Below are 27,030 nucleotides of genomic sequence, written 5' to 3' on the forward strand. Positions count from 1 at the left end.
AATGTGGACATGAAAGCAACTCTGTTTATCTCAATCACATTATTTGCCTAAATTCCAGAAGAGGATTAGTCCAATTAGTTTATACAAGGGTTCATGCCTCTGCACTAATGATTTAGCATATGCATAGAACTGTTTTCACACTAAAACCGAGTCCTCTTAGTACACATCTCCCTAAAAACAAAAAGCATTGCTCAGTCTATCCTTGTCTCTCTAATTCTGTAAAAAATCAGCCACAAGTATGGAAACCATTGTAGTAAATAAGATGTAAACCACTGATTTAATAATTTCTGTATTTTAAAAATAGCAGAATGGACTACCTTCACAACAGAAAAAAAAAAAAAAAAAAAAAAAAAAAAAAAAAAAAAAAAAAAGGAAAAAAGGTAATATAAACTAAGTAATATTGTTTCAGGACAATTCAGTTTAGCATATGAGTCTATTAAGTGTTTATTAAGGATCATATCCTACTCCCAAGAGAGATCACTGGCAAGATTTCTGTTAACTTCAATTAAGACTTGATCATAAGGAGATTTTTGAGTAAAGCAAATTTCGTTCCTCCTTGCCAACACTGAGTTTTCTGGCTCTAAATATTCAATAAACTCCCAGCCAATTAGTCTATTTTCCTCTTTGCTCATTGTATATACTACTTAAGCATTTCCTAAATAATACTCACTGATTCTGATTTCTATCCCAGAACTTTTTCTAAAAGACCTCCAAAATCATTTAGTATTTTATTTATCCTATATGTTTAAGTAATATCAGACAGGTTTTTCCATATATAAATATGTATTTCATTATATACTAAAATTTTTATAACAAGTAATGAGAAAAATTGTTCTTAGTACCCAAGAAGCAGAGTTGTTCCTCCAATATCACTTTGAAAGAAAAATACAATTAACATGTTTTATATTGTTATTTTCCATTAAAGATCTCAGTTGTTTTCCATTTTTAATGATTAAACCAAAATCATTTCAGTAAACATACCTGAGTAAATAGAGTCTTACAAAAATTCAGACACTTCTCTCTGTCTTTGAGCAAGCTGTTTGACAAAGCTTCATTTTAACAATGCCTTTTTCTTCTTAGATGGACAAAAATATTATGAAAGTGTTAACTAGAACTTTATCCCACCTACAAGTAGTTTGTTAATTATAAATACACTGTATTCAAACAAAACCAAGCAAATTAAGGTTTTGGGTTTTAATCAAAAAAAAAAAAAAAGGAGTTTACACAACTTAGGCATTCCTGTCCATATCAAAAAATTGCTCACTCATAGAGTAATAATAGTATCAAAAATAAAATCTTTTGCAACTACTAGATCAAAGCAGAAGACTTTGTCTCACTGTAATGATAGTGAGACTAAAGTAAATTGCAGTTAATACACATAAATGGATTTTCTCACAGGAGTATGAGGCAGGGAGGACTAAACTTATTTCAATTATACTTCATAATTAAAGAATGCAGAACCCAGCTTCTGACAGAGGAAGCAGACAGCTATTAGATCATGGAGGATTGCTATAGTTAGAACAAAAGCATAGCAAAGCACTCCTGTAACAGCACGTGAACCATCAAGTTCCACTCCATAAGCCAGTCAGAAATTACGATTTTTGACCTGATCCTATAAGCTACACTTTTTGAAACTATATTTTTCATGCTAACATCAATTACTTTAACCAATATTATTTCCTATACATTGATATATTTATTAGTCTAGTGCACTAGTTATTCTATGGGAATAATCACTGTTTATTGTTGGGCAGTATGAGTCAAGCTGAAGTTGAGATGTTGCATGTGAGGCCTCACAAGTATAATGGCTCACAAACCCCTATTCTTTGAGAAAATAATGGATTTTGAAGATTCACCTACTTGGTTTTGGCTTTTTTTCTTTGTATTATATGTCTTGTGTAGACTGAAAAGGTTTGATGAGGAAGTATGTCATTTTTATGCTGTTATTTAAACAGATTAAAAATAACTGGCAGAAACAGGACAATATCTCAAATCTATTTTATATGGTAGTGTTGTAATATATTCCTTCATTTGCATGCCATAGCCATATCAGTTTTAATAAGCCTGTGGTGCACAGGAGAATGGTTGTGCTTCAGGAATGGACTCACTGTTTCAACCATCACTGTGCTTTTGTTTTACTGTTCTGTCCTCCTGTTGCCTCAAAAATGCAGAGAAAAATAAATCTTGAAATTCATGATTAGAGATGCTTCTACACAAAACCACTCTTAATTTCACAGTATGTGTTTATTAGCAATGACAGTCATACACTTACCAACCCTACCTCTTCGATACTTTTTACTCTTTATATCCCCCCTTAAGCCCATACTGGAAAGGTGGCAATAGAATGAGCCTTATGTTGCCAGGCTCTGGTGAGATTCAGGAGGAGTGGTTTAGGCACAGAGGGAAGGGAGGGTTGCACTGGGTTTGGGTTTCTCCCTCACTCCAGCACTCCACTCTGACACTCCTCCCAGAAGATTATTTTGTGCCCAGCCATCATACTCCCATTCACTGCACATGGCTTCATCATTCTAATGCCAGCCAGATCAAAAAAGATGACTGCAGATGAACCAGTATGCATCCTGGGAATGAGTGTGCCACTTGTTATTTCGGTATGAATGTGCTGGGGGAATGCCTTGGTTTATGGCTGGCGTAGAGTTAACTTTCTTTACAGTGGCTGCTGTGGCTCTGTGTTTTGGATTTGTGTTGAGCAGAGTTGATAACATAGAGATGGTTTTGTTATTGCTGAGCAGGGCTTACACAAAGGCAAGGCCTTTTCAGCTTTTCACACTGCGATCTTGGCACGGAAGTTGGGGTGCCTGGGAGCCTGGGAGGAGACACAGCCTGGATAGGCAACCCCAGCTCACCAAAGGGATACACCACACATTGTGGCATCATGCTCAGTAGATAAAGTGGGGGCAAGTCGAGGGGACCTTTGTCTTCCCAAGTCACTGTTACTGTGACAGGGCCCTGCTCTCCCAGAGATGACTGAACACCTGACTGCCCACGGAAAAAAATGAATGATTTCCTTGCTTGTGTGCATGGCATTTGCTTTCCCTGTTAAACTGTCTTTATCTCAATCCACAAGTTTTCCAGCTTTCACCCTTCCAGTTCTCTCCCCAGTTTCTCTGGTGTGGGAGTGAGCAAGCGGCTGCGTGGGGCTTGGTTGCTGGCGGGCCTTAAACCACTGCAGGGAAGAAATACTTGCTACAGAAAGAACTTTGCCCAAAAATATTTTCAAACTAAGAAAAATAAGCGATTTTAATGGATTCTAACTTTGATCAGCCTGATTTAATTCTTATTTTGAAATGGCATGGATATCTAGAAATTTATCAATAAAACATCCTTTATAATTTTGGAAAAAAACTGTAATATTTTATTGTTCGCAAAACAAAATAATTTACTTCTATCATGCTAAACTATATAAATGCACTGTATAAATTGTGCATTATTAAATGCACAATAGAGGCTATATTTATTAAATTTTATACCTCAGGGCCTTACCATAAAGTTCACAGTCAAAATAAAATGCTTTTAACATGTTGAACCGGATTTTTTCAACACTTTGTTGTACAAAATATGACAAATTATGACAGTAAAGAAATGAAATGAGAAATATAGTTCATTCCAACTTATTCTCAGCTACAGAAGATGCTTTCATTGATATTTTTCTGTGGTATGTAACACCATTAAACTGTAGGTAGAAATCATTTTTGTCAAACTGCTCTGACCATCTTGGTCATAAGAAGACTGTATCTTTAGCTGTTAAATGCAGTGTTGTCCATCACTTATGAGTCTGTAAAAATCATAATATAAATAAATTTACATTTCAGAGGTAAATTTATATTTGTTCAGAAATTTGTTAAATGCAGGCTTAAGATTTTCAAAATGTTGATGAATCAATCACAGGAGATAACACAGTGCATCAATAATTAGACAATATTTCACTTTCTCTTTTAACGGGATAAGGACTCTTTGCCCAAAAGTTCTATAAATTTACTTCTCAGCATAGCATGATGATCCAATATCTCAAACATTAGTTAACATGCTTGACAGGAAGGCTATGTAAATAACCTCCTTTTGTTTTCAGTGCATTTTCCACATGTTCAAGAAGCAGTGAAAAGATTAGTTGCTCAAGAGAAGGAATCATTAAGTGATAAAATCAAAGCACAAGAACACAAATCCTGTCAAATGTGGGAGCACAATCCAGTAGAAAATAAAATTATTTCACTTTCATAGAAATTCAAAAAACTCAAATTGTTTACATACATTGAAATGTCTCTTTTTTAGAATTTTCTTAGAAAAAGAGAACTCTACAAATAGCCCTGTTGGGTCTCTTTGCACTATTTGTGGAATAAGGAGCTACTCATCTTGGTTAAAAAGTCTGAGTCTGGCCTTAAGCCAGCATGGGCCGTATTCTGCCATCCTTTCTCGAGCTGAGTAGTACCTTAAGCTGGGCCTGATTATGAACCAATCACTCATGTTGTGCTGAGAAGCTTTTTTTTGCATGAATGGGGCCATTGTGAACAAACATTTACAAGTGATTCACAATTTTGGGCTGTGTGAGTAGTCTCGCTCCCATCAATGCGACTACTCAGGAGTAAAGCACTCCTAAATAACACTGGCAGAATGTGACCCTGTTGTAGTACTTGACATCTAACACGAAGATACTTTTTCATTAGTTAAATGAAACGCTGCAACCAACAGGCTATCGCTCATTCTTCGAGACGAGGCTGATGCAAGAGCACGACAAGCCTAATGCAGGCCTGCAACTTATCACACCTCAGGTTTAATGAGGGCTTGGATACCTGTTTATTTAATGCATGAAGTTATGCTAGCAACCAGAAACGAAAAATATCCATTGCTAGATTTGAGGACGAAGAATTAATTAGAATTGCATCTCTTTCACTTAATTAAAATCAGCAGGAAGATGGCGTGGTCTTTTATTTTCCCTTTGATTTTGGAGGTCTCAAGCATCTAAAACTGTTGTAATATTTTGAAAATGGATATTTATTCTGTAATAAATCTGCAATTGTAATAAATTCCTGGGAATCATTACGTTTTACTACTGACATAAAAAACCTTGTACAAATTATTTTTGGGAAATTTCAGAAGAAAACAATAAATAAATATAAAAATTAATAAATAAGTAAGTTGAAAGAGGCAACAAAAATGGATCACAGATTGCCAGATAAACTTTTCTTTCTTTGTCCACTAAAGAAACCCAAACAAAAAGTTCTGGAAATAATTTTGGCATGTTCTAACTATTATACCTTAAAACATAATGATGTGGAAACTTAATAAAACACAACTGAAAAAAAAAAAAAAAAAAGAAAAGTTTGCTAAAAATCCCTTGCATTTTCACCACTTTCATCCATCTGCAAGTGGCAAAAGTGTCTATTCAAAACTAATGCCTCTATCTGTACTAATAAAATTCTCTTCTTTTTTTTTTTTTTTTTTTTTTTTTTTTTTTTTTTTTTTTTTTTTTTTTTGCTTTGAGTCATAAGTCTTGTTTTACTGCTGTCTAAACAGACCATAAAAAATGGAAAAGATAACTTCTAGCCAGAATACCCTTTTCCAGCTCCTCAGGCCAAAGTTGAAGTTAATTTTTAGAAGGAGAATCGAATCAGGAAACCACAAATTGGAGTATATGTATGTGTTAAAATTTGAGTTTATTACTAGTGGAAAATAGGACAGCCTTCCTTTCAGCTGTGTAAAACTGCTGTAAAAAATCCCATTTTCAGTTGATCCGTATGGTTTCAAAGTCAAGTTTGTTTATTCCCTTGAAAGGTCTCCTATTTTTGTTTCAAGTTTAGCCCCTCTGAGTGGGAGAAGAGAAAATCTGGGGATTCCTGTGTGTTTGTTTTTGTGAGTACTGGCAGTTCTGCAGTTGCTGTGAAGAAATCTGCTTCCTGATCTTCTCTTCTTCCCCCATGTGCCCTCTGTTCCTAACTAATGGCCAGAGAGAAAAGCAAGAATGAGCGGGGGTGCCCCGAGAGTTGTATCCTGTTCTAATCACAGCCATGCAAGTCCTTCTTTATTTCAATTAATTTACTTTGCCTTTATGAACCTGAGAGACTGACTGTTGCTTTCAAAGAGGCTGACATTTCACTCATCTGAAGGAGCTTGGAATGTGACAGGGGAAAGGGAGGAGAAGTAAATCAAAGCAGATATCAATTCTCCAGATGTAAAGTATTTTTCTTCTCCTCTATTTTTTTCCACCAGAAATGTCAGAAAGTCTGCTGACATTTTAATTCCTTTATGATAGGCTGGGAGCTGAGAGCCAAATCCTGCTGCCATTGCAGTCGAAAAGATTTTTCCTATATACTTTAAAGGTAGCAAACTAGTCTTACACTCTGGAAAGCATATAAGCAAAGCTTCAACAAAATGTAACTAAAACTAATTGAACAGTACTCTAATATCATCTGAAGATCAGTTACAAACTGAAACTGACAAGCCTTGTTGGAGATTTTTTGTTTCAATTTTACCATAGAGTAAAAAAACCCAGTAAAATGGACTTTATTGGAAGTGAGTCCTCAGTGTTGTGTTGTTTGGTGGTTTATCCTGATCTGTATTCTTCTAAAAGTGTAGGAGTACTATTCCATGTTGTCTTTTAGTCACCTAAGCTTCATGACACCCTATCTGTAACCTGTGCGATTTAATTTAAGTACACTAGTTGACACATAATCTGTGCATATCATTGAAAACTCTAAACACTGTGATCCTACTTCTAGCGTTATATTTGACCAAAAAAGTATCTCATTATCCTTAACAGAAATACAGTCAACTCCATAAAGTAGTACCTTCTATTCTTATTACATTAGTTTTTCTTTGATATAAATTCAACAAGCTCAACATGCATTTAGCAAAACAGCAGAGCTGGCTTAGAGCAGCAGTGCAGTGCTGAGAGAACTCAGTCATACAAATTCTACCTACAACATGAATGGTCATATATTTCCTTCTTTGCGTGGTGTGCTTAGAGATTTACATCATGGGTTCAGTATAATAAATTTATTATCCTTTACCAAGTTTTTCCTTTATGAAGTATGCATTTGTAAAGCATGATTTTTTTTATACAGGACTGCTAAAAACCATGGAGCAGACACATTTGCTTAGTAGTTTTATTTTTCTTTTTTTTTCTTTTTATTCTTTTTTTTTTTTGCCTGTTCTATAATCATATTTCATCAAAGGATACAACAAAACATATATAAAAAGCAAAACAAAGAGGGCTTGTTGAGCTTGATGAATGGTAAATCTATTTGGTTTATTCTTGTTTTATTGTTAAATATTATATTGCATTTCTTTAAGCAGACATCTTGTATATTGTGATTTCTAGCATTCCACACACAGCAGCTTATTTAAAGTTCCCTTTAAATATGGGAAATAAAAATGGTTTTAGTTTGCTTTAAAAAAAAAAGAAAATTGAGAGAGGGTACTGCTATATTACATGGCCCAAGAAATATTGGCAGCATGCTCTTTTGCTTTCATCCGTAGAACTGCAATGCTGGAGGACCTTCTTTCAAACTCTGGCTTGGTTTCAAAAGCATGTCCGTTGGTTGCCCCAGAAAGCAACGAGTCAGTGAAAAAATTATTGAGGGGCATGTGGCTGAATTGGTTCTGGTGGTTTGAAAAGCCTGTGTAGCCAGAATCTGTCCGGGGTGAATGGGAGTAAGGTGTCATACAGGAGGACGTGTCTCGTGGCAGCATGCAGGAGGTAACCACAGAACCACTGGCCGCATTCCCTGCCCACAGATTGTTCTGAATCTGGAACATATAAAACAAATACAATTAAACTTAGATAGTACATCTCTTTTTTTTCTGCAGTGCTTGGTTTCCTTTACTTCACACATAATTAGTTCTCCGCTGAAACAAGCAACAAATATTTAACAAGTTCTCTGCAAACACCTAAAAAATAGTATGAAGAGATCACGAGTCAAAATGAGAGATTCTTCAGAGCATGGACTGATGAATCATGTTCCTTACTTTGTCATGCATTTGCCCTGTGGCTCCATATACGATGCCTAGTGTTGAACCTCAGGATGCCATCAGCCCAGCCAGTCAATAAAATTAATGGAAACACACAATTGACATCAGAGAAAAGGTGTCAAAAAGTGTACAAGATCATAGATGTTTTCAACATAAATGCTTCTCCTCGTTAGAGTTCCCACTGTAATGGCAGGAAAAGGGTGAACAAAACAAACCAATTTGGATTTCTCAAGAGACAAAGCCCAACAAGTATTTGAAAAATTTAACAATGAGAAGCCTTGCATAATTACTTTAAAACAAATGAAACCCCAAAACACAGGAATTCCTGATAATACATTCAAGACTTTTCTTAAATTTGTTTCAAAGATAGATTTGATTTAAAATTTTCTTTGGGTGATTTTTTATGTGAAACTATACTTTGAGGGCATTTCTGTTTCAGCATTCAGCCTCAACAAGCTGCATTGTGCGTCCCTGGAAAATGTTACATGACAGACTAGGACAAAAACTTTGTGGTTACCAGCAATGTCTGGAGTAACCATGTATTCAAGCTTTGATGTATAATCCTTTCTATACTTGGCAGTCACTTAAAACTTCATTCTGAGTCTCAGGCCTTCTACCATCCATGTATAGATGCTATTTATGGATAGGTATTTTTCACTTGTTTGTTACTAGATGAACAGACAGGAAGATTTTTAAGACCTAACATAAGTCATCTCTTGTAGTTATCTCAGACTGCATCATCTTTCATTGCTCCTCTGTTCCCTTTGATTTGACCAAACTTCACACTCAGCAACTGCCCTTCTGTTTTTCCAAACTCTCTACTCTCTCTCTATCTGTACTACATGTATATGATATAATTTCTGACATACTCAAACTTCTCCAGTCATTCCTCATTTGCACACGTCATTATACAATATACAGCTTTGTATGTCTTCTCCACTTTTGCCTATATATCTTTCCTGAATGTTGATTTTTTCAACGTACAAATAACATCAGGCAAGACATTTCTGGCCCCCACTCACAGTACAGATCTTGTCAGCCAGTAACTGTATCCTTTCCTATTTGTTTTCCTTTGCTAAATTTGTCTTCACTATAAAAATCTGTTGTCTGTTCAGTGTATCCTTGCCCTGATGCACTGTGATTAAGTCCACGTGTCTTTGTTCTCTGAGATATGCTGGAGTAACTCAACTACTCTTCAGTTAGCACTGAAAAGTGAATTCCCCCTTCAAACTTAATTTTACATTCAGATTCCAAATCCATAGACAAAGGAATTTTGACTTAAAGATATAAAGGTTATCTCTCTAGCTGAGTGATTTTTTTCTGTCAAAGTAGAGGTCAGGGGAAGTAATGAATTATGGTAGACACACACATACACACACAGAGAATGAAAACATGTTTCTAAGGCTGATGAGTTGTGTTTTCTCCCACTGTCCTTTCGCTTTGCAACAGCACATACTCACCAACCCACCAACAAGCTAAAGCAATAAATTATGGTTCACTGAACTCATCTAGCTGAGATCTAGTCCAGATAGGAAGGATGGAATAGTCTTGTTTTAAAAGTTCATGTTTTAAACAGTTGTATTAGCAAGGTCATCAGGAGCTGACAAACTAATCTGGGCTCCTTGGGAATTCCAGCAGCAAAATAAGAATCCAGTAAATGCTCCATTTCAGTTTCCTGCAAAAGCCTGGGGAAAAATCATGGCAGCAACACATCTCCCCAAACTCTGGGTCTGCTCAGCTTGTTTACAGAGACATGCATGCATGCAGTTGTAGTTCCACACACACTTATGGATGTGCTTTTCCAAGCACACACATGCCCACACAGCTGGGCACACCTCAGGCTTCTGCTCTTGCATATTTTAGGTGGTCTGCTGAGAGGCAATGGAGGGAGTAAAGTGTCTCAGGAAGGATATGGAAGATTTTTCCTCCTTCCCGTGGGCCTCCTGAAGTCTACATGAGGAAACCTAAAAAAAGTTTCAGAACTTTCCTGTTGCCTCCTCCCAAAATCACTTTCCAGAAGACTGAAACATCAGCCTATGGGGGGGGTCTCTACAGTTTGCCATGATTCCCAGCTGCCTTATTACTCCTTAATTAACCTACCTGAGCCAGTTTTGACTTACAATCAGACAAATTTCCCCAGGGAGAAGCTAGTTAATCTACGCAGTGTCTGATACACGAGCTGTTTCCAAAGCAGCTCATAATCTCCAAAGTTAGCTTACATGCAACAAAGTCTTATTTATCTGACTTACTGAAATTTCTTTCTAAAAAATGCTATGCCAAATGCTGCAGTCACCCAGGCAGCACAGATATAATTATGGGAGGAATTAAAAAAAAAAAAAGTTTAAATACAGACATGAACAAGTTTACAGTCATGATGGGAAGTCTTCAAAAGGTTCAGAGGCTAGAAAGTGCCCAATAATCTATGTGGTCTGGAAGAATCACAAAATCACTCCTTCTTTCCATATTTTGAGTAGTTTGGTTTGCAGAAAAGTAAGTCTAGTACCACCAATTTTATTGATATTTTTATCCTACACAAATCTCTTTCAATTTAGGTTCTCTGAGATTGCACAGGTGTAAATGAGAGCAGAATTCAGCTGCAAATCCTAGAATATGCCAATTTTTTTTTAAGAAATGCGTGAACAAGCTATTAATTTTTAAAACTTTTAAAGGCATGCCCTAGGTTTCCTCCTGAGAGAGAGGAATCTAAATTATTAAACTTAATTTCAGGAAAGCAACGAGGTTCTAGAACAGCTTTACATATTCTCTCATGAGGCAGAAATGCTTTCCAACACAATGTTTCAGTCATATCAATTTTCTATTCATTTTAATTGGTTGAAGAACTTCACATTTGGCATTTAATTTTCATTTCTTTACAAGGATTTACAGCATAAATATCTTGTAGTGAAATGTAGGCACAGAAGGTATTCCTGCATTAAAAATAAATGCAGTAATGTTTCACAATAAGTCAAAATGATCAGACCTTCTTCTGGTATGTTAGAAGGAAAAGCGACATTATGTACATGAATTTAAAGAAAATATTTTTCTTCTTAAAATCTTGTGCGATCCATGAACTATATAAAAGGCAATTCAGAGACTGTGAATGAAGCCATACATACAACACATCTCTGGTTTCTGTTAACATCACAAACAACTTGAGCTTTGCTCTTGTGGTTACCATGAAATTACCAGAGCCCTTCAATATATTTACCTACTGCATGTTTTATACACACATACACATGCATACACACCCTTCCCGATAGAAAAAGAAATAGGATTTCATAGCTGTGACAAGAACATAACTGAGGAGTTATGGTTGTTAATATGGTTATGATATAATTTCCTAGGCACATGACCTTCTGTTAGACACTGCAGAGGAAAATGAGCTGAGGTAATTGGTCATCCCTGTTGATGTTGCTTTTTTTCTGTTAAACTTTCAAGCTCCCTGAGCTTCATCTTTTCAATGCAGCCCCTGGAGAAATCACATAAATATCAATTTTTTTCTGGGAGTTTTACTATCACTTCCCTAGCTTTGTTTTCCCATCACCAAACTCTTGCCTCACATTATTTCGGTCACCTGTCCATCCAGACTAGACCATCTCCAGCAGACACCCCTGTGAGCACACACAGCTTCTATTTGGGTGCACCTGTTTTAGTGCTTCACATGGGAAAAAAAATCTAATCTCTTAAGATCTCTGGATACCAAGAGATGTTCTAATTATACTACATAATAAATGTAGTATGTGCTGAATGTTATTAAAATTACTCTAGTAAGTAATTAGAGATGACACATTTACTCTGTGGAAAACAAGAATGACAGTAAATGAAGAGTGAAGAATTTATGTAATTATAGAGAAAATGTGAATGTCAAACTGATTTGTTAAATTTGTGTCACTCCTCTCCTTGCACTGCCAGAAAATATCAAATCTGTGCTAGTACAAGGAGCTACTTTCTGGAGATTAAATGCAATAGCTGTTAAACTGCTCAAAACTACTAGTTCACAACTTGTATCTGTTGTTCATTCCTAGTCCATCAGCACAATTAATTTGGTCTGTAACTTTCCACTTTTTTTTTTTTTGGGTGCCTCTTTAGAACATCCAAAACACAGGTAGAAATTTGCCTGTACTTCCCAAGCTTGTACATTCTCAGAAAAATTTAAACTGAAAAGAGCCTCCAGAATTATTTTTCTAAACCCTTGCTTGCAGCCACTCTTGAATTTTGATAAGGTTACTCAAGGCCCATCCAGCCATGTTTTGAGTCCCTCCAGTTGCAGGGGTTTGTTTATTTCTACTGGCAACTTGTCCCAATGCTTTACCACTCTCACTGTATTTTTACATTTATATCTAGACACAATTTTCAGATATAGATAAAATGCTAATTAGTGCACGTTAGTGAGAGGTTTAACAATACAGATTTAAAATATGTGATAGACCCCTTCAGTCCACATTTGGCTTACACATGGTGAACAAAACAAAAATCTGAGCAGTACATTCCACACTTAAACAAGTTTGCTAAGCTTCAAAATAATGTAGGATTTGAAAAGTCATCAAGCTTTCATTCTTGTATGGAATGTTTTGTAAACTGTAAATTCTCCTTACTGCAATCTCGAGGCCAGTTACTATATGGATTAATTATATTTCAGCTCTATGATACAGTTAAAAACAATATTTCATATTTTGAAAAATATTATTAAAAATTTTGTGAGGGAAAAAAAAAGAATTTGCCATTTAATTAAGCCCCAGTAAAGTCACTCACACTTAAAGAAATACATGTTTCACCAAGAAACCCCACAGAGCAACAAACCAAATGTTGAGACTATGAGAAGGACCACATACGGTGGTGGTTTATTACCAAGAAAAAATGGAATTGCAGTGCATAAACTACTTTGTGTGGAACAGACACCACCCAGAAAGATTAGAAGTGCCACTTCACTCTTGTTGGAAGATCAGCCACAGCAAGGCAAGTGAGCACACATGCAGCAAGACACAAACCATGCAGGTGGTGGCTCAGCCTGTCACAACCAGACAGCAAGAGCGTGTGATAAAACCTCTTTGAAGCTAGCTCAGATACGTCTGCCACATCTACTCCTGTTAATCAGTGTACCCATAGCCTTAATGAACTATTGTGATTAACTGTCATTTATATGTCTTCTACAGTTAAAAGAAATTTTAAGTCATATAACATGTGGTGTCTAATACATTCCATATGAACATTTAATTGGAGCATGTAACTTTGATTATTGCTAATGAGGATTAGCCATATGTACTAAGGCTAGAGCAAACTATAATGATGATCCAAGGACTTAGTACTTAACACATGTATGCTGATACCACTTCTACACTCTTTGACTGCCAACACATCATGCGATGCCATGCTGTTCAACATATTAATTTGATTTATCTTTCTGGTGGATGGAATGCAAACTTCAGCCTCTTCCTTCTATTTCTGAGATTTCAACATTTTCCTTTCTTTCTGCACCTTTTATATCACAAGTTCTCACACTTTTGAAAAGCTTTTGATCTCTTAGGATTCTGACCTGCACTAGATTGGGTTTTTTCTACTGAAACAAAAAATTAAATTCTATCCTATCCAAGACTTACCTGCATTTTCAAAAAAAAAAATTTTAAAAACCCAAAAATTTTACATGTGATATTAAGACGGAAAGTAGAATGGTGTGACAAAATTAACTCCTTTAAAAGAACTTAGAAGAAAAATTACAACAAATGAACATGATTCAAAGAACAAGTAAGAAGGAGGAAAGACAGAAAGGAAAGAGTCTAGGTGGGAGAAAAATGTTGACCTTTTTAATCTGCTTTTCATTTATACAATTTGATGTTTATTTACATACTGGTGCACTTATTTATAAAAATAACAGCTTTATCAATTTGATTCACACAGGGAAAACTGGAAGTCTGTGTGATTATAGTATAGGCTCTTGTGTGCGTAAATAAGGAGGTAAAATGAAATTTTGTCTCAGGCTTTCTTATTAGTTCTCATAGGTAATCATTGAATCTGATGTGGTCAAGTACTCTTTGTAACATGAGCCTTCCCACTAAAACAGAGTGGCAGAAGGAGTCAAATAAATAACAATAAGGTAAGAGAAGAAAAAAGCTAAACAGGCTTTTAATTGTTCCTCTTCCAACACATCAATTATATATCTGTGTAAGATAACTACAGATGACTGCAGCTGAACCAGGTATCAGAATAAAAAAATGTTTAGGGATTATCTTACCTATTTTACATCTTATGTTTTAGGAAAAAAAACAATTAATTGATCAGATTTTTGACAGCTGTAAAGGGAGCCCATGTCTGGCATAAAAGTCCCTTTGGTTAAATTTCCTAAACACAAATGTCTAATACTTATCTGACCATAGCTGCCTAAAATGAAGGATGGATCCTTCTTTTAAATCCTGTTCATCAACACTTCAACAGTGTCTCAGATATCCTGAGTCATATTTAATAACACTCTACACTCTATTGAAGGGACTGAATTAAGTATGGCTTTTTTACTAACATTCATTCTGGTGAAATGGAGTAAACTTCCCCATGAAAAGAATCTGCATTCATTTCTCCACTGATGTTAAGGTCCAGATCCACTTTTATATCATCGGTAGGATATTGCTAGTTAAGCTAAAACTGTCCAGGATATGTGTTTTCCTGAGTGCCCTTAAGATGACTTAGACCACAATGTGCTCATCTTCAAGAGAACCTTGAAGTTCAAACACTGAAACTAATGAAACTGAAAACTTTGACTAAAATGAATGGAAATCACTGCACGTAAAATTTTCCTAGAACAATCTGATTTTCAGCATAATGATAAAGCCTTGAAAAAAAACATCTGAATAACAGATGATTGTTCTAGAACATTGTACAAACTACCCTCCTCTGTAACCTATGTTTTGATGGTGTAATTAATGGAATATATGCATGCAGAATTTGGCCAGTTTAGGAGATATTCAATTTCTTGCCAAGTAGATGAGTGATTAAAAAAAAAACCAAAAAGCAACATCTAAAGTCAATGTACTGTAAAAGTAATTAAGGTTAGACTGAAAGAGCAAAACAAAGAATTATGATCTACCAAAAAAATCTACATTGTTATTCTTGTGAAAAAAAAGATATGGTATTTAATAGCAAAAATTGACTAGATTATAGAGACAGGTGTTGGACCAGACCACCTTCAGAAGTCACTTCCAGCCTCAACTTTTCTCTGATTCAGAGCCAACCTTTTGTCTGAAATGAGTTGAAAGATTCATTTTCTCACATGAAAAACCTTTCAGGTTTATGAAGTCACACAATGCATAGCAGCATTACGTTGGTAATTTGTATTTGATGAAGATAGTTGGTGAAGAGACTAAGCAGAAGTCTCCACAACACCCTCTGTTGACTGCAAGAGACTGATGCTTCTGCTGGAATGCAACCAAGATGTGTTTTCTCAACATATCCATGGCTGGACTGGAAACAGAAAATCTGCAGGCTGCCAATCCTTATAATGCATACTAGAAATTCATATTTGTTTCTGCTCTTTCTGCCATAAAGCTGTAAACTTCTCAACTTCATTTCATCTTTTTTCAGCATTCAACATACATTTTTTTTTCAGCAACAGGGAGTTTGTTTTTATCCATGTTGATTCCTAAATAAGCTCCAGTGATCTGTGTTTCACAATCTACAAGAAAAACTATTTATTTAAAAGTAGGGGAAAGCTTGTCTAATATTTGCTTATTTCATTGTCACAAGAGAAGTGCCTGTGGTGGTGTGGTACGGGAAAAAAACTAAAAGAAAAAGGTGTTCCCTGTGTTTTCTTTTCTTATATTAACTACAAAGAAATAGAGGAATTTGGGGGAAATTTATAACATTAAAATGAAACAATTTTAAGTGTCTTTCCTTCCTGAGTTGTGGGATATTGATGAATTTATAACAAGTTATGCACAGTATATTTATTTTCCATAAGTGAAGCACTTAATAATGGACATCTAGTTCAAAAGATTTGAATGCAGTGATGTTAGTAGTTATTGTGTTTTTAAAACAGATTTTAATTGTCTCAGGCATTCTCACTGGAAATGTTATATGTATGATGGAGACATGATTTTACTGAAGGAGATGATTTAAGAATGTGACAACTAGGAAGAATTACCACCAGGCTGGCAAGAACATGATTTTTTATTAAATGTTCTGTGATAATTGCCTGGATACCTACATATATACAGAAAAGTAGCCAACTCTTTCTCTGAGGAGTGAGCTACCTTTTTTTTTATCACGTAGCCAAGCTATTCAGGCAAGCACTCAGCATAAAACAGCTGATGTAAAGTGCAACCACACGTTCATTTAGCTCCTTCCTCCTGTTCTTGAAGTACAGGAGAGCACAAGGCAGCACTCTCATGCAGGTGACCAGACTGGATTACATATTTGTGCCTCTTTGTTTACCTCAGTCTGTTAGTCTGTGGCTGTAGGTGTGCACGTCGCATCAGTGTTTGTGCATGAGTACACAATTTGTATTTCTACACATTTCAGAGGTGCTTGATCTAAGATTATGGGAACAGCACCTACATTTCAATCTTCTGTTTTCAAGAATCTATTAATTAGTGATAGAAATATTTGTCAGGCTGGGGTTTAATTGTGTCATCTGTCTAGCAGATATTTTTCGACAAAAATATAAACAGAAATGCAGTGAATCAATCTTTTTAACAACCTGAAAGTATAGAATAGATATTTGGTTAGAATTTTATAGATGATATTATCATATATATAGTTTAAAAATGTGGGAATTTTGAAAAAACATTAATTTTAGGACAATCATTTTTAGTGCCTACCAATATTATTCCATTATCTTATACTAATGAGACTTTGGTCATTTAGGAAAATGTGTAGATGGAGTCCTACTAAAAATACAAGATAAACTGGCAGACAAAAATTTAGTCTTAAAATCCCAAAGCTTCAGCACTGATCCTTGTATCACTTGTTGGGGTTCTATAGGTAAGTCAAAGACCTTCAAAGGAGAGTTGAACTCCTTGAATGAGATCTGTGAGTGAGTGCATATCTATATCTTTGTGAATCTACCTGGGGCTACCTAAGATCATGTCCACCTACCTAAGCAGAGAGTCATGTAGCAGTTGCTAATACAATTTGGGTTATATCCCTGCTACCTTTTAAAATAAAACCAGACAGATCTACAAGTGAGAAGACAGCTGAAATGGTTGTGTCCATGTTCTGAGATGCTGGAACACGAGCCAGCTCTGGCCCAGGCACCAAACCCAGTAATATGCAACCTCTTCAGAGGTAAAGCACATTAAACTGAGCAGATGACACATGAGGTGAAGACCCCTGGTTCATAGCTAATCACATTCATAGAATCATAGAATCACTAAGGTTGGAAAAGACCTCCGAGATCATCAGATCCAACATTTGACCAAACACTGCCATGCCAACTAAAGCATAGCACTAATTGCCATTTCTAGTCAATTCCTGAACACTTCCAGGGATGGTGACTCCATCACTCCAATGCTTAACCACCATTTCTGAGAAAAAATTCTTCCTGATGTCTGACCTGAACCTCCCCTGGCTCAGCTTAAGGTTATGTCCTCTTGACCTGTCACTTGTTCCCTGGGAGAAGAGACCAGGGCCCATCTTGCTACAATCCCATTTCATGCAGTTGTAGAGAGTGAGTAGGTCTCCCCCGCACCTCCTTTTCTCAAGGCAAAAAACCCAGCTCCCTCAGCTGCTCCTCATAGCACTTGTGCTCCAGACCCTTCCCCAGCTCTGTTGCCCTTCTCTGAACGTGCTCCAGCCCCTCACTTCTCCTAGTGAGGGCCCAGAACTGGACACAGGATCTGAGGTGTGGCCTCGCCACTGCCAAGCACAGGGGGACAATCCCTGCCCTGGTCCTATGCTACAGGCCAGGATGCCACTGGGCTCTTGGCCACCTGGGCACATGCTGGCTGGTGTTCAGCTGCTGTCAGCCAGCACCCACAGGCCTTTCTCTGCTGGGTCACTTTCCAGCCACTCTTCCCTGACCTGGAGGAGCTCCTCATTCAGCCAATTTAGAGCATGACCAAAGCCAGCTCACATAGAACATGAAGATATTATTAAGGTTGGCAGAGACCCCACTACCTAACGAAGCTGAAGAGCACCAGCACACCAGTAGTGGAAGGGAACCATGCAAGATTTTTTTTGCTTTGCGTGGTGATTTTTTTTTATTAATTATTCAGTAAAGGAAATGTGAAGCCAGAGACATGAAAAAAAAAAAAAAAAAAAAAAGGCTCCAGAATAAAAATATTCAATGTGTTAAAACAAGCAAAGAGACAAAAGCAGAGAGTGAGGTAAAGCAGTAAACCAAAGGACAGGAAAACAGAGACAGAAAATTATGACCTTATTACGCAGTATACCTTACTATTTGCTAACAGGGAACTGGAAAAAAAAAAACCAAATTAAACCAACTACAACTGTCTGAGAGAGCTGTCCTGACCCTCTGCCTCTCTCCCCCAGTGATATCCATTCAGTTCTGATTCTTCATGGCTATATTACAGTTTCATGCTAGTGGGAGACTTGTTCTATTTAATGGTCTGTCGAGGTCCATAAAGAAATGGTGCATGTTTAAAACATCAAAAGGCAGCTGTCTAGAGATCAGTTAGTTTATACCTCATCTTAGCAAAGTATACAGAACCAGAGCTGCTAAGACGGCTGCCAAATGTAGAACCAAAGTGCTGCTTGGTCTTTACCATACCTGAGGGTAGCTGTCAGTCCTTGGAAGGACTGATATGTCATAGGTGGCAGCAAAGTGGCTCTTAGCTTGCTGGATCTGACCATAGCGTTCTCTTTTTCTCCATTTTGCTCTTCGATTCTGGAACCAAACCTATAGCGTACAAGGAAAGAGTCATCACAGTAAATAAAATTATATACTGTGTAAAGGGTTTTAAGAAAATAAGAGATTTTGGACAATGGCTTTGAAAACTTCTGTTTATCTACAAAAGAGTAGTTCTCCACCTGAAAATTAAATTTTACTGTTTCAATCTTGCAATTGTCACATTTGCTTAACTTATTGCTGGCTGTTTTAAATGTACATATTGTTTCATTTATATTATCTCAAAAAAAACCCAAACAAAAAACAGCCTGAGAAAGATCAGCCAGCAGCAAATAAAGAAACATTCTCTTAAATTCCCATGCCCAATGACTTGCTATGACTACCTATAATCTGCCTCCTAGAGGCAGCGTCCATAATCTTTATCAATGTAATGCAGTAAAACTGGCACAAGGACAGTAGTCTGCACAGCAGGAAAGGAAGACTAAAGGCGGAGCCCTGGTAGATCGGGGGCTAGAATAACGTGCGTCCACACCAATATGGTTCTAAGCACGTAATCCGATTTATTCTGTGAGATGGTGGGTTAAATACAGACAGAATAGTTTACAAGAACAGGTGCATTCTGATAGGCAGTGAGAATACAGAAATATGTAAGCTATTGCAGTTTAAGGTAGCCACCGTGTCTTCCCAGTAACTGTTCTATGCTAGTAACACTACTACCTTAATACATTCTTAGTAGCAGATAAGTTTATCTGCTACTACGTATGCTGAACGTACTGAGGCCTGTTAGACCAGGCCTGAGGCCTGGTCTGAGGCCTGAGTTGAGGCCCAGGTGTGGATAGCTCTACGTTATGATATAAGCTATCCTCCTACAGAAGACCACATAAGGAAGACCAAAAGTCCAGGAAGACAATAAAATGTCACCATGTCACAGACAGTTTTTGAACTGTTGTGATTTTTTTTCACATTGGTGTTAGGTGATATCTGTTTCTATCATGAAAGACAAAAGAACTGCACTTTAGGCTATGGAATAATTTAGATTTTATGTTAAATTTCTTTATACTCCTTGGTCTGTTCTGTAATATTTTGAGTGTCAAGTGTTATATCAAAAATCCATTTTATACCCATTTCTTTCTGTTACTGATAACTGTCACTGTCCCATGGTCGTAATCATTTATTTTTGTCTTTCAGACAATTTAGTTTGGACTGGTTAGGAATTATCCTGATGAATAAAGGAGATTGCTAAGAAAAGTAACACTGTATAAGAGTAATATCCAACCAGTCACTCTTAACTTCACCATTTATTTTTTAAAGGGAACAATGGCCTTTGTTAGTCATCCTGCTAAATTGATCAGTAATTAATTTTGATATATACATACATGAATGGTGGGGTTTTATAGATACTTCCTGTATTTTGAGGGATATTTTATGATTCCATATTGTGGGATATTTAAAATAACATTGTTTGGTTTATCATTTCATTCTTGCATTGATCTTTGGAGAATTCAACTGTCTTTTGAAACTGCTTAAGCCACTAGGGCATAATTTTGCACATTTTGATTCCCAATGACTTGTGGCCGGTGTAGTATGCGCAATCTTTTAAGAGATTCAACAGTCAAAGCAAGGCTCATGTATAGAAGTCCTGAGTATAAATTGTTAGGAACCTTGGTGGTAAATTTGTGTTATTTATGATGCCTGAGGTTCAGCATAAAGAAAAGGCAAGGCAAAAAAAAATCTCCTGCCTTCACAGCAGGTATCAAGGACACCATAAGGAAATTTAGTCATGAAGTTCCTTCCTTGGAAAAAGACCTTGACAATCTTCCTAAAATGGGTACCAGTTACTGGACTGACATGCAGCAGCAAAGAGAGCAACCCTCATAAATTAGGTTCAGGTTGGCTCTCTCTGCATGTGTGCGGGAAAAATATTAAATTGGATGTTGATGAAATGGTGGTGAAGGCAACTGTGGGTACGGTATCCAGCTGATCACTCTGCTACACTAAATCAAACAATTTGCTTGAATTCATAGAAGTAAATGGGAAAAAGCACATATTTTTTTCCTTCAACAATCCCTCAAAATGTTTCTGTTTACACTACTTTACTAGAAACTTACTCTTGGCAGAGATAAAGTAACCATTTGCCTGCACAAAGCAATGTAGAAATCTGCTGCTTGTTATCCTTGAATTGCCAGATGCTTGCCTTTAATGACGTAAGGCCTTGCAAATTGCTTAATCTTGTGACGGAATACTCTTGCTACTCTGGATAGAAATGATCAACATGTCCTTTCATATTTAGCATATGAGAAATGCAAAGATCAGTTGTCTTTTTAGAAAGGTAAGAACATGTTTAAATAAAATAGAAATAGATACTCTGTGAAAGTCTGATATAGGCATATATTTTTCATTTACTGTCTTCTTTTTGATACTCTTACCATGCAAACTTTCTAAATCTTGGGGAAAATGTGATAAAAGTCAGATGACACACTTTAATTCAATTTTCCCCTCCCTGTTCTTGCTATTAATTTGTTCTTGAAGTAGTTCTCTGTATTCCAGAATTATGCATTTGTTGGAACGGTGTTTTAACATTATGCTACCTTCTTTTTTTAAGTCAAGATTAAATCCCAATGAATAGAAGTCATACTTGGAAATAAAGTACATACTTGTTTGGTACGTACTTGTACCAAATTCAGGAGAAAGATTGAGCAGATCCTAAAGAGTTAAAAGCCACTGAAACAAATTCTATCAGCATTGCTGATATCACATCGATGCAACTGAACACACAGTTTTGGACTCTGTTTTCTGATGACAACAGCAAATGTGATGCTTGCTTGACTAGACATGAAAAGAACACTTCTTTATAAAATTAATTAGCTGACTTTCTTTCTCAAAGTGTTTCTGATTTAATTTCAGTTTGTATGCATGTGCACTGACATCTATTTCTCTATATGCATGTGTGAGTATGTGTTTAATTACAAGTTGTGAAGTTGTTATCATATTCAAGTCACTAAATTAAAAAGATTAATCCCAGTCTGTAAGAATCAAAAGGGCTGTTACTCTCTAAACTGAAGTAATGATTATTACCAGAACAGGAAAGATATCTAAAATTAAGATAAACTTGCAAAATATAGCTCACACCTTTTTCTAACAGAAGACCTCTAAACAAGGAAAAGGCTAAATTTCCTGGATATTTAGCTTCTTTTCACACCATTGCACATCAAAAGCCATAAATATTATTGAGATTGCTATATGAGCACATACTGTATGAATCACATTTGTACGCAGTCAAAAAATACAATAAGAGGTCACCAGTATGTTTCATTCCAAAAACTAGAATGGTATTGTTCATCAGTTATGAAAGTTTAAAAACCAGAAATTTTACCTCCTAATTTTGGGATTTTTAAGATCATTCCATACAGAAAAGATGAAAGAATTACACCCTTGTTTTATACAGGCACAAAACACACAAACTCACATATCTATGTAAATATAGGTATGTAGATATATATAGATATTTCTACACCTTTGTGTATGTGCAGTTTCACTGCACACTCTTTGGGTAGAAACAAGGAATTTTTAGACTGTAATTTTCATGCCATAACACACACAGAGTCCTCTGCATCTGAGTTCTGCATTGTCATCAGTCTGAACTACAAGTCTTTAGTGGGATTTTTACATGTAACTATTTATGTTTTCATTGCCTGGAATTCTACAAGAGATCAAGACAGCTTTACTACTGATGTTGTTTTCTCATCCTCAGAACTGCAACACAAGCAATTTTAAAAAATAACAAGTTGTTTTAGCACTACAGCATAACAGCTCATGTCCATAAAGAAATGAGGCAGAACAAGCTGTTTACTTTAGCTTTACGGGCTTTTGTACAATCCCCAAGAGTGTAATTTACTCATTCCTACAATGCACAATTTGTCATAGAAATGCTGAAATCTGGTTCCTACCTGGACTCTGGCCTCAGTGAGCTCTGTTCTCAGAGCTAGCTGTTCTCTGACATAGACATCGGGGTAGTGAGTTTTCTGGAATACTTTCTCCAGTTCCTCCAGCTGCAAACTGGTGAAAGTTGTTCTATGTCTCCTCTTCTTACTGCTGGAGACATTGCTGTCACACTTATCACCAAGTTCATCCAGGTCCCCCTTCTCCTGCAGCCCTTTCACTGGAGACATCCTGAGATTGTTGCAATTATCCATGGGCCTGCTCAGCTCCGTGTGAAGAGGCTGTCCTTCCACTTTAGTAATCCCGTAGTTCACTGCATACAAAGCGGGTTAACAGCTGGTTAATCAATGATCAAGGGGGAAGGAGAGGTGCTTAGATTCAGGAGTTCGTATAAAAGAGTTTCACAAGGAACAAGATTCCATCATGGCGGTGTCATTTCTATATGAGATCAGGGAAGAGGACTTCGTAATATCAACTACAGATAGAAAAAAAGTGCTAAATCACATCGAATTTTAACCTAGGATTATATCTGAAAACTTACAGAGTAAGGAGACTGTGCAAGACACTTGGATATATTCACTCTGCCACTACTGCCGTTAAAGTAGTTAACAATCCATGAAATCAGCATCAGCTAGAGTTGTACAGATAAGGAATCTTAGCCCAAAACAGATTTTCACAGAAGAGGCACAAAGCTGTTGACAAATGTGCCTTCAAACTTGGAAGCAAGCATAAAAGCCTCTATTTCTATGAAAACACAAACTAACAGCGAAGTAAACTTCATAGCTGTAAACTAACAAAAAAGAAGTAAATGAACCCAAAAATTAAATTAATTTTTAAAATTCAATAAATTCTATATACCTTTTTCTTTGGATTTGTGAAGTGGAATTGTTTCCAATGAGGTTTGTTATGGTTACAAAATACTGGGCATTTCTGCAAAATATTAACTTATTAAGAAATTGTTTCATATACTTTGTCAAAGGATTGCAGGAACTATTTATCTTTAGGTAAAACTTGACTGGCAGAGATAAGAAATATTCTGCAGTAGCTTCTTAATAAGAAATTAAAACATGTCCTGCTTTTTGACATTTTTTACTTATCTCACATCTCTGGAAAAGTAATGAGATAAGTTAAAGAATTAAAAAAAAAATTAAGAAAAAGGTGGAAAAAAGATTCAAACTCTATAGAAATTAAATCTTACAAAAATAATGTGTAACATAATAAGCTTGCTTTGAGACTTTCTCACATTCTCTGTTAATTTATTTTCTTTCAATTCGAGCTGATTGTAATGAAACACAATTTTTAGATACTTACCATCAACACATACATAGATAGGAAATGCCCCAAAGCCCTCGAGGCGCACAATAAATTAGCTAATTAAGAAAAACTCCAATGTATAAATCAATTTTCCATAGGTTTTTCTTTTTTAAATTACACTTGAAGAAATCTATCAATATTTCTTACCATTTTTGTATAAAAAAAATCTTTCTCAAAAAATATATATATAATTCAATGACTATATGAAATAAAAAAGCATATGATATTGTTATTCTTCTTATTGCAGCTGATAACCGTGTTTTCCAATTTTTTAGGATTTTTTTTCTATAGCAATTTTCATCATGTTGGAATAATGAGAAACATTTTAAACGTTTTAAAAAGAAAATATTCCACATTCTCCTTACCCATAAGCTATAAAATTTTAATACTTGATAAAATGTTTAACAGTGCTCTTGGGATGACCGATGTGGTTTTCGGAAGCATCACCTTTGCGCATCATTTGGAAACGCGGCAGAGAACCCCGCTACCGCCGCAGGACGATGTTTGAAGGAAGCCAAGACACTCCGTGCTCTCCCGGATCGGCACGGCACAGCCGGCCGTGGCCGCGCTCCGCCGGCACCCGCATCCGGCGCTGCTTTCTCCCGGGGTTCGCGGGCTCAAAGCGCCGCGGCGCGCAGCCCGGCCGGGGTGGCCGGGGAGCGGCCGGAGGGCGACCAGGGCCGGCCAGGGGGTGCCGGGGGTGGCCGGGGTGTGCCGGGAGGTGCCGGGGGGGGCCGTGTCCTGCAGCACCCTCCGCGACCCGCCGGGCCGTCGCTCCCCCGGGCGGGCTGCCCCGGGGACGGGCGGTCTGTGCTAGGCCGGTTCCCGGGCCGGGGCCGGCGGGCAAGGCAGCAGCTGAAGGGGGGCTGTACTGAAAGGAAAAGAGCTCTTCAAAGTAGGCGTTTGCCTTCCCTTGGATTTTTTTTTAATAGTAGTGGTAGTAGTATTGTACCAGTAGTATTGTTAATGTTATTTTACTACGACCTGCCAGCCCCTCGCATGCCCAGAGCCGAAGGCTGCATAGCTGCCTTTGGTCTCTCTGGGCGGGAGAATTCCTGCCCTCCCCCGTACAGCTCCAGGAGGGAGAATAACCCCGGGATGACGACTCACCGCTGTTGTCCTGGCAGGGTGATGTCCTCTCCAGCCTCACATGATGCTCAGCTCTTTGCAGAGGGTTGAAGGCCTGTACGCATTTGCTGCCTGACGTTTTGCTATAAAAGGACTCATTGTCCAAAGTTTCCATAACGTGCTCCAAACTGCCTCCTGCTCCCATATAAAAGTCACTGTTCTTGCTCGGCTGGCTCTTCAGGGCAAACTTCTCGCTCAGAAAATCCATAATCATCTAAGGCCGCTTGAGAGCCTCTTGCCTAGACAGAGGCTGGACTGTGAGCAAGGGAGGGAGAGCGAGTGGATGGGAGGGAAGAATAGAGAGAGGAAGAGGCGTTCAGTGCTTAGGGAGCTGTTTTGCCTCTGAGCCTTTGATTTGTCTTGTCTTGAAAGGGGAACCCGAAGTTGCTCTTATATCTTGAAGCTCAGCAGGACCTCTTGTGCAACCTCCCATTTCTAATGAATATGAAAATAAGCAAGCAGTCTAACTCCACCCCAGGTCCCCCAAGACCTAATCCCAACACAGGAGGGAGTTCCAGGCCCGTTTTCGACAGACAAATCTGTTTCAGACAGACACAAGAATTCGGGGAGGGTGAGGGGAGAATGGAAGGGAGGGGAGGGAAGGCAAATAAAAAGGACATTTCCCCTCTGCAACCTATTCTCATTTGTCCAGGGATCCTGGAAAGAATAATCCCTCGCTTCCCTCCCTCTCCCCCGGCTCCCTGAGAGGCTTAGAGCCAGGTAATTTCAGGGGCACATACCCTCAAGTAAAGGATCTTCTTTAATCGATTTTACTGATACGTCAGTAGCTGCAGTCCTGTTCTCTGAAGCTTCCTTCTTTCTTTATTAAACAGCTCAGAAGTTTTGTCCTAGAGTTAAACAGAGAAAGAAATATTATAGACAGTTGTTTGTGTAGAGGGAGTGGAAAACAGAGAAACTTAAAACAAAAACTCTCTCACATCAGAAACTGGCCTAAAAGAGAATGTTCTGCTATGAAACAGATCCCAACCAGTCTGTCTCTGTGTGTGTATTTGGGATTGGGGGTGTGTGTGTGTCTGTAAAGTGGTTAAAACGGACCTTTATTTTAAATCTCCTGAAATATTATCATTAAAAAATACTATTTCTAAAATAAAGGTTTGTGAGGTTTTTTTAAGTCTTAGGTAATAAAAAGAAAAAGAAATGAGCAATATACACAAGCATTCCTATGCATATTGGGAAAGCGGGCGGTTTTCACCCAAAGTGTGAGCTTTGAAGTGATGAATTCCTTGGTCGTTTCGCACATTGATAAGTTTTCAAACACAGGCGAGAGAGATAGTGGACTATTTCGAAAAAGGCACGAATTACAGAAAAGATCTTCCGTGCTTCCTCGTGAAAGGAGTACTCGATAAAGTAAAGCAAACCCGAGGCTGAAATCACTTCAGATGAAGATCTCAGCATCGTGGGCCCGCGCTTGTCTGAGGCTATTTTAGAACCCAGTTCGGCGGGCCCTTCCCCCGCTGGGGCGGGGAGGGGAGAAGCAGCGAGGCTGTCATGAGCGGCTGAAGTACCGGTGCAACGCTGGACAGCCGAGGCTGTGGAGAGGCTCAGAGACCTTTCCTGTGGACCCAGTCAAAGGTGAAGGGAAGGCCAGCTCGGGTCCTGCGTATTTCCCGGCAGGCAGCTTCTCTACCTTCTTCAACCCGTCTCTATTTTGATACTTTCCCGCAGAAAGGGGTAGGGGGTTGTTTTTTTCAGGTGCCACTGTCGAGTAGCTGTGGGCACCATCCGCCACACGCACAGTCTGCCCTTCCCTGCCGTCTGCCAGAGCGGGCGCTACCCGCACATCTCCGTCCAGCTCCCAGCGCTACCTGCCGCCACCACCGGGCCGGGGCCGCGGGAGCCCCGCCGTGACAGGG

General features: G+C 37.8%; 1 protein-coding gene across 1 annotated transcript; it reads right to left on the reverse strand.

Annotated features, from left to right (window-relative positions):
- Positions 1–3,349: 3,349 nt before the first annotated feature.
- On the reverse strand, positions 3,350–25,995 carry ALX1 (ALX homeobox 1). The gene is made up of 5 exons (XM_063396379.1): positions 25,897–25,995; positions 25,139–25,411; positions 22,723–23,027; positions 18,698–18,826; positions 3,350–7,761 (listed from the first exon to the last, which is right to left on the reverse strand). The coding sequence occupies exons 2-5, from the start codon at positions 25,368–25,370 to the stop codon at positions 7,441–7,443; spliced, it is 987 nt and encodes a 328-aa protein (XP_063252449.1). The 5' UTR covers positions 25,371–25,411; positions 25,897–25,995; the 3' UTR covers positions 3,350–7,440.
- Positions 25,996–27,030: the final 1,035 nt, after the last annotated feature.

The sequence above is a fragment of the Prinia subflava genome, chromosome 4, assembly GCF_021018805.1.
Source record: "Prinia subflava isolate CZ2003 ecotype Zambia chromosome 4, Cam_Psub_1.2, whole genome shotgun sequence".
Classification (NCBI taxonomy): domain Eukaryota; kingdom Metazoa; phylum Chordata; class Aves; order Passeriformes; family Cisticolidae; genus Prinia; species Prinia subflava.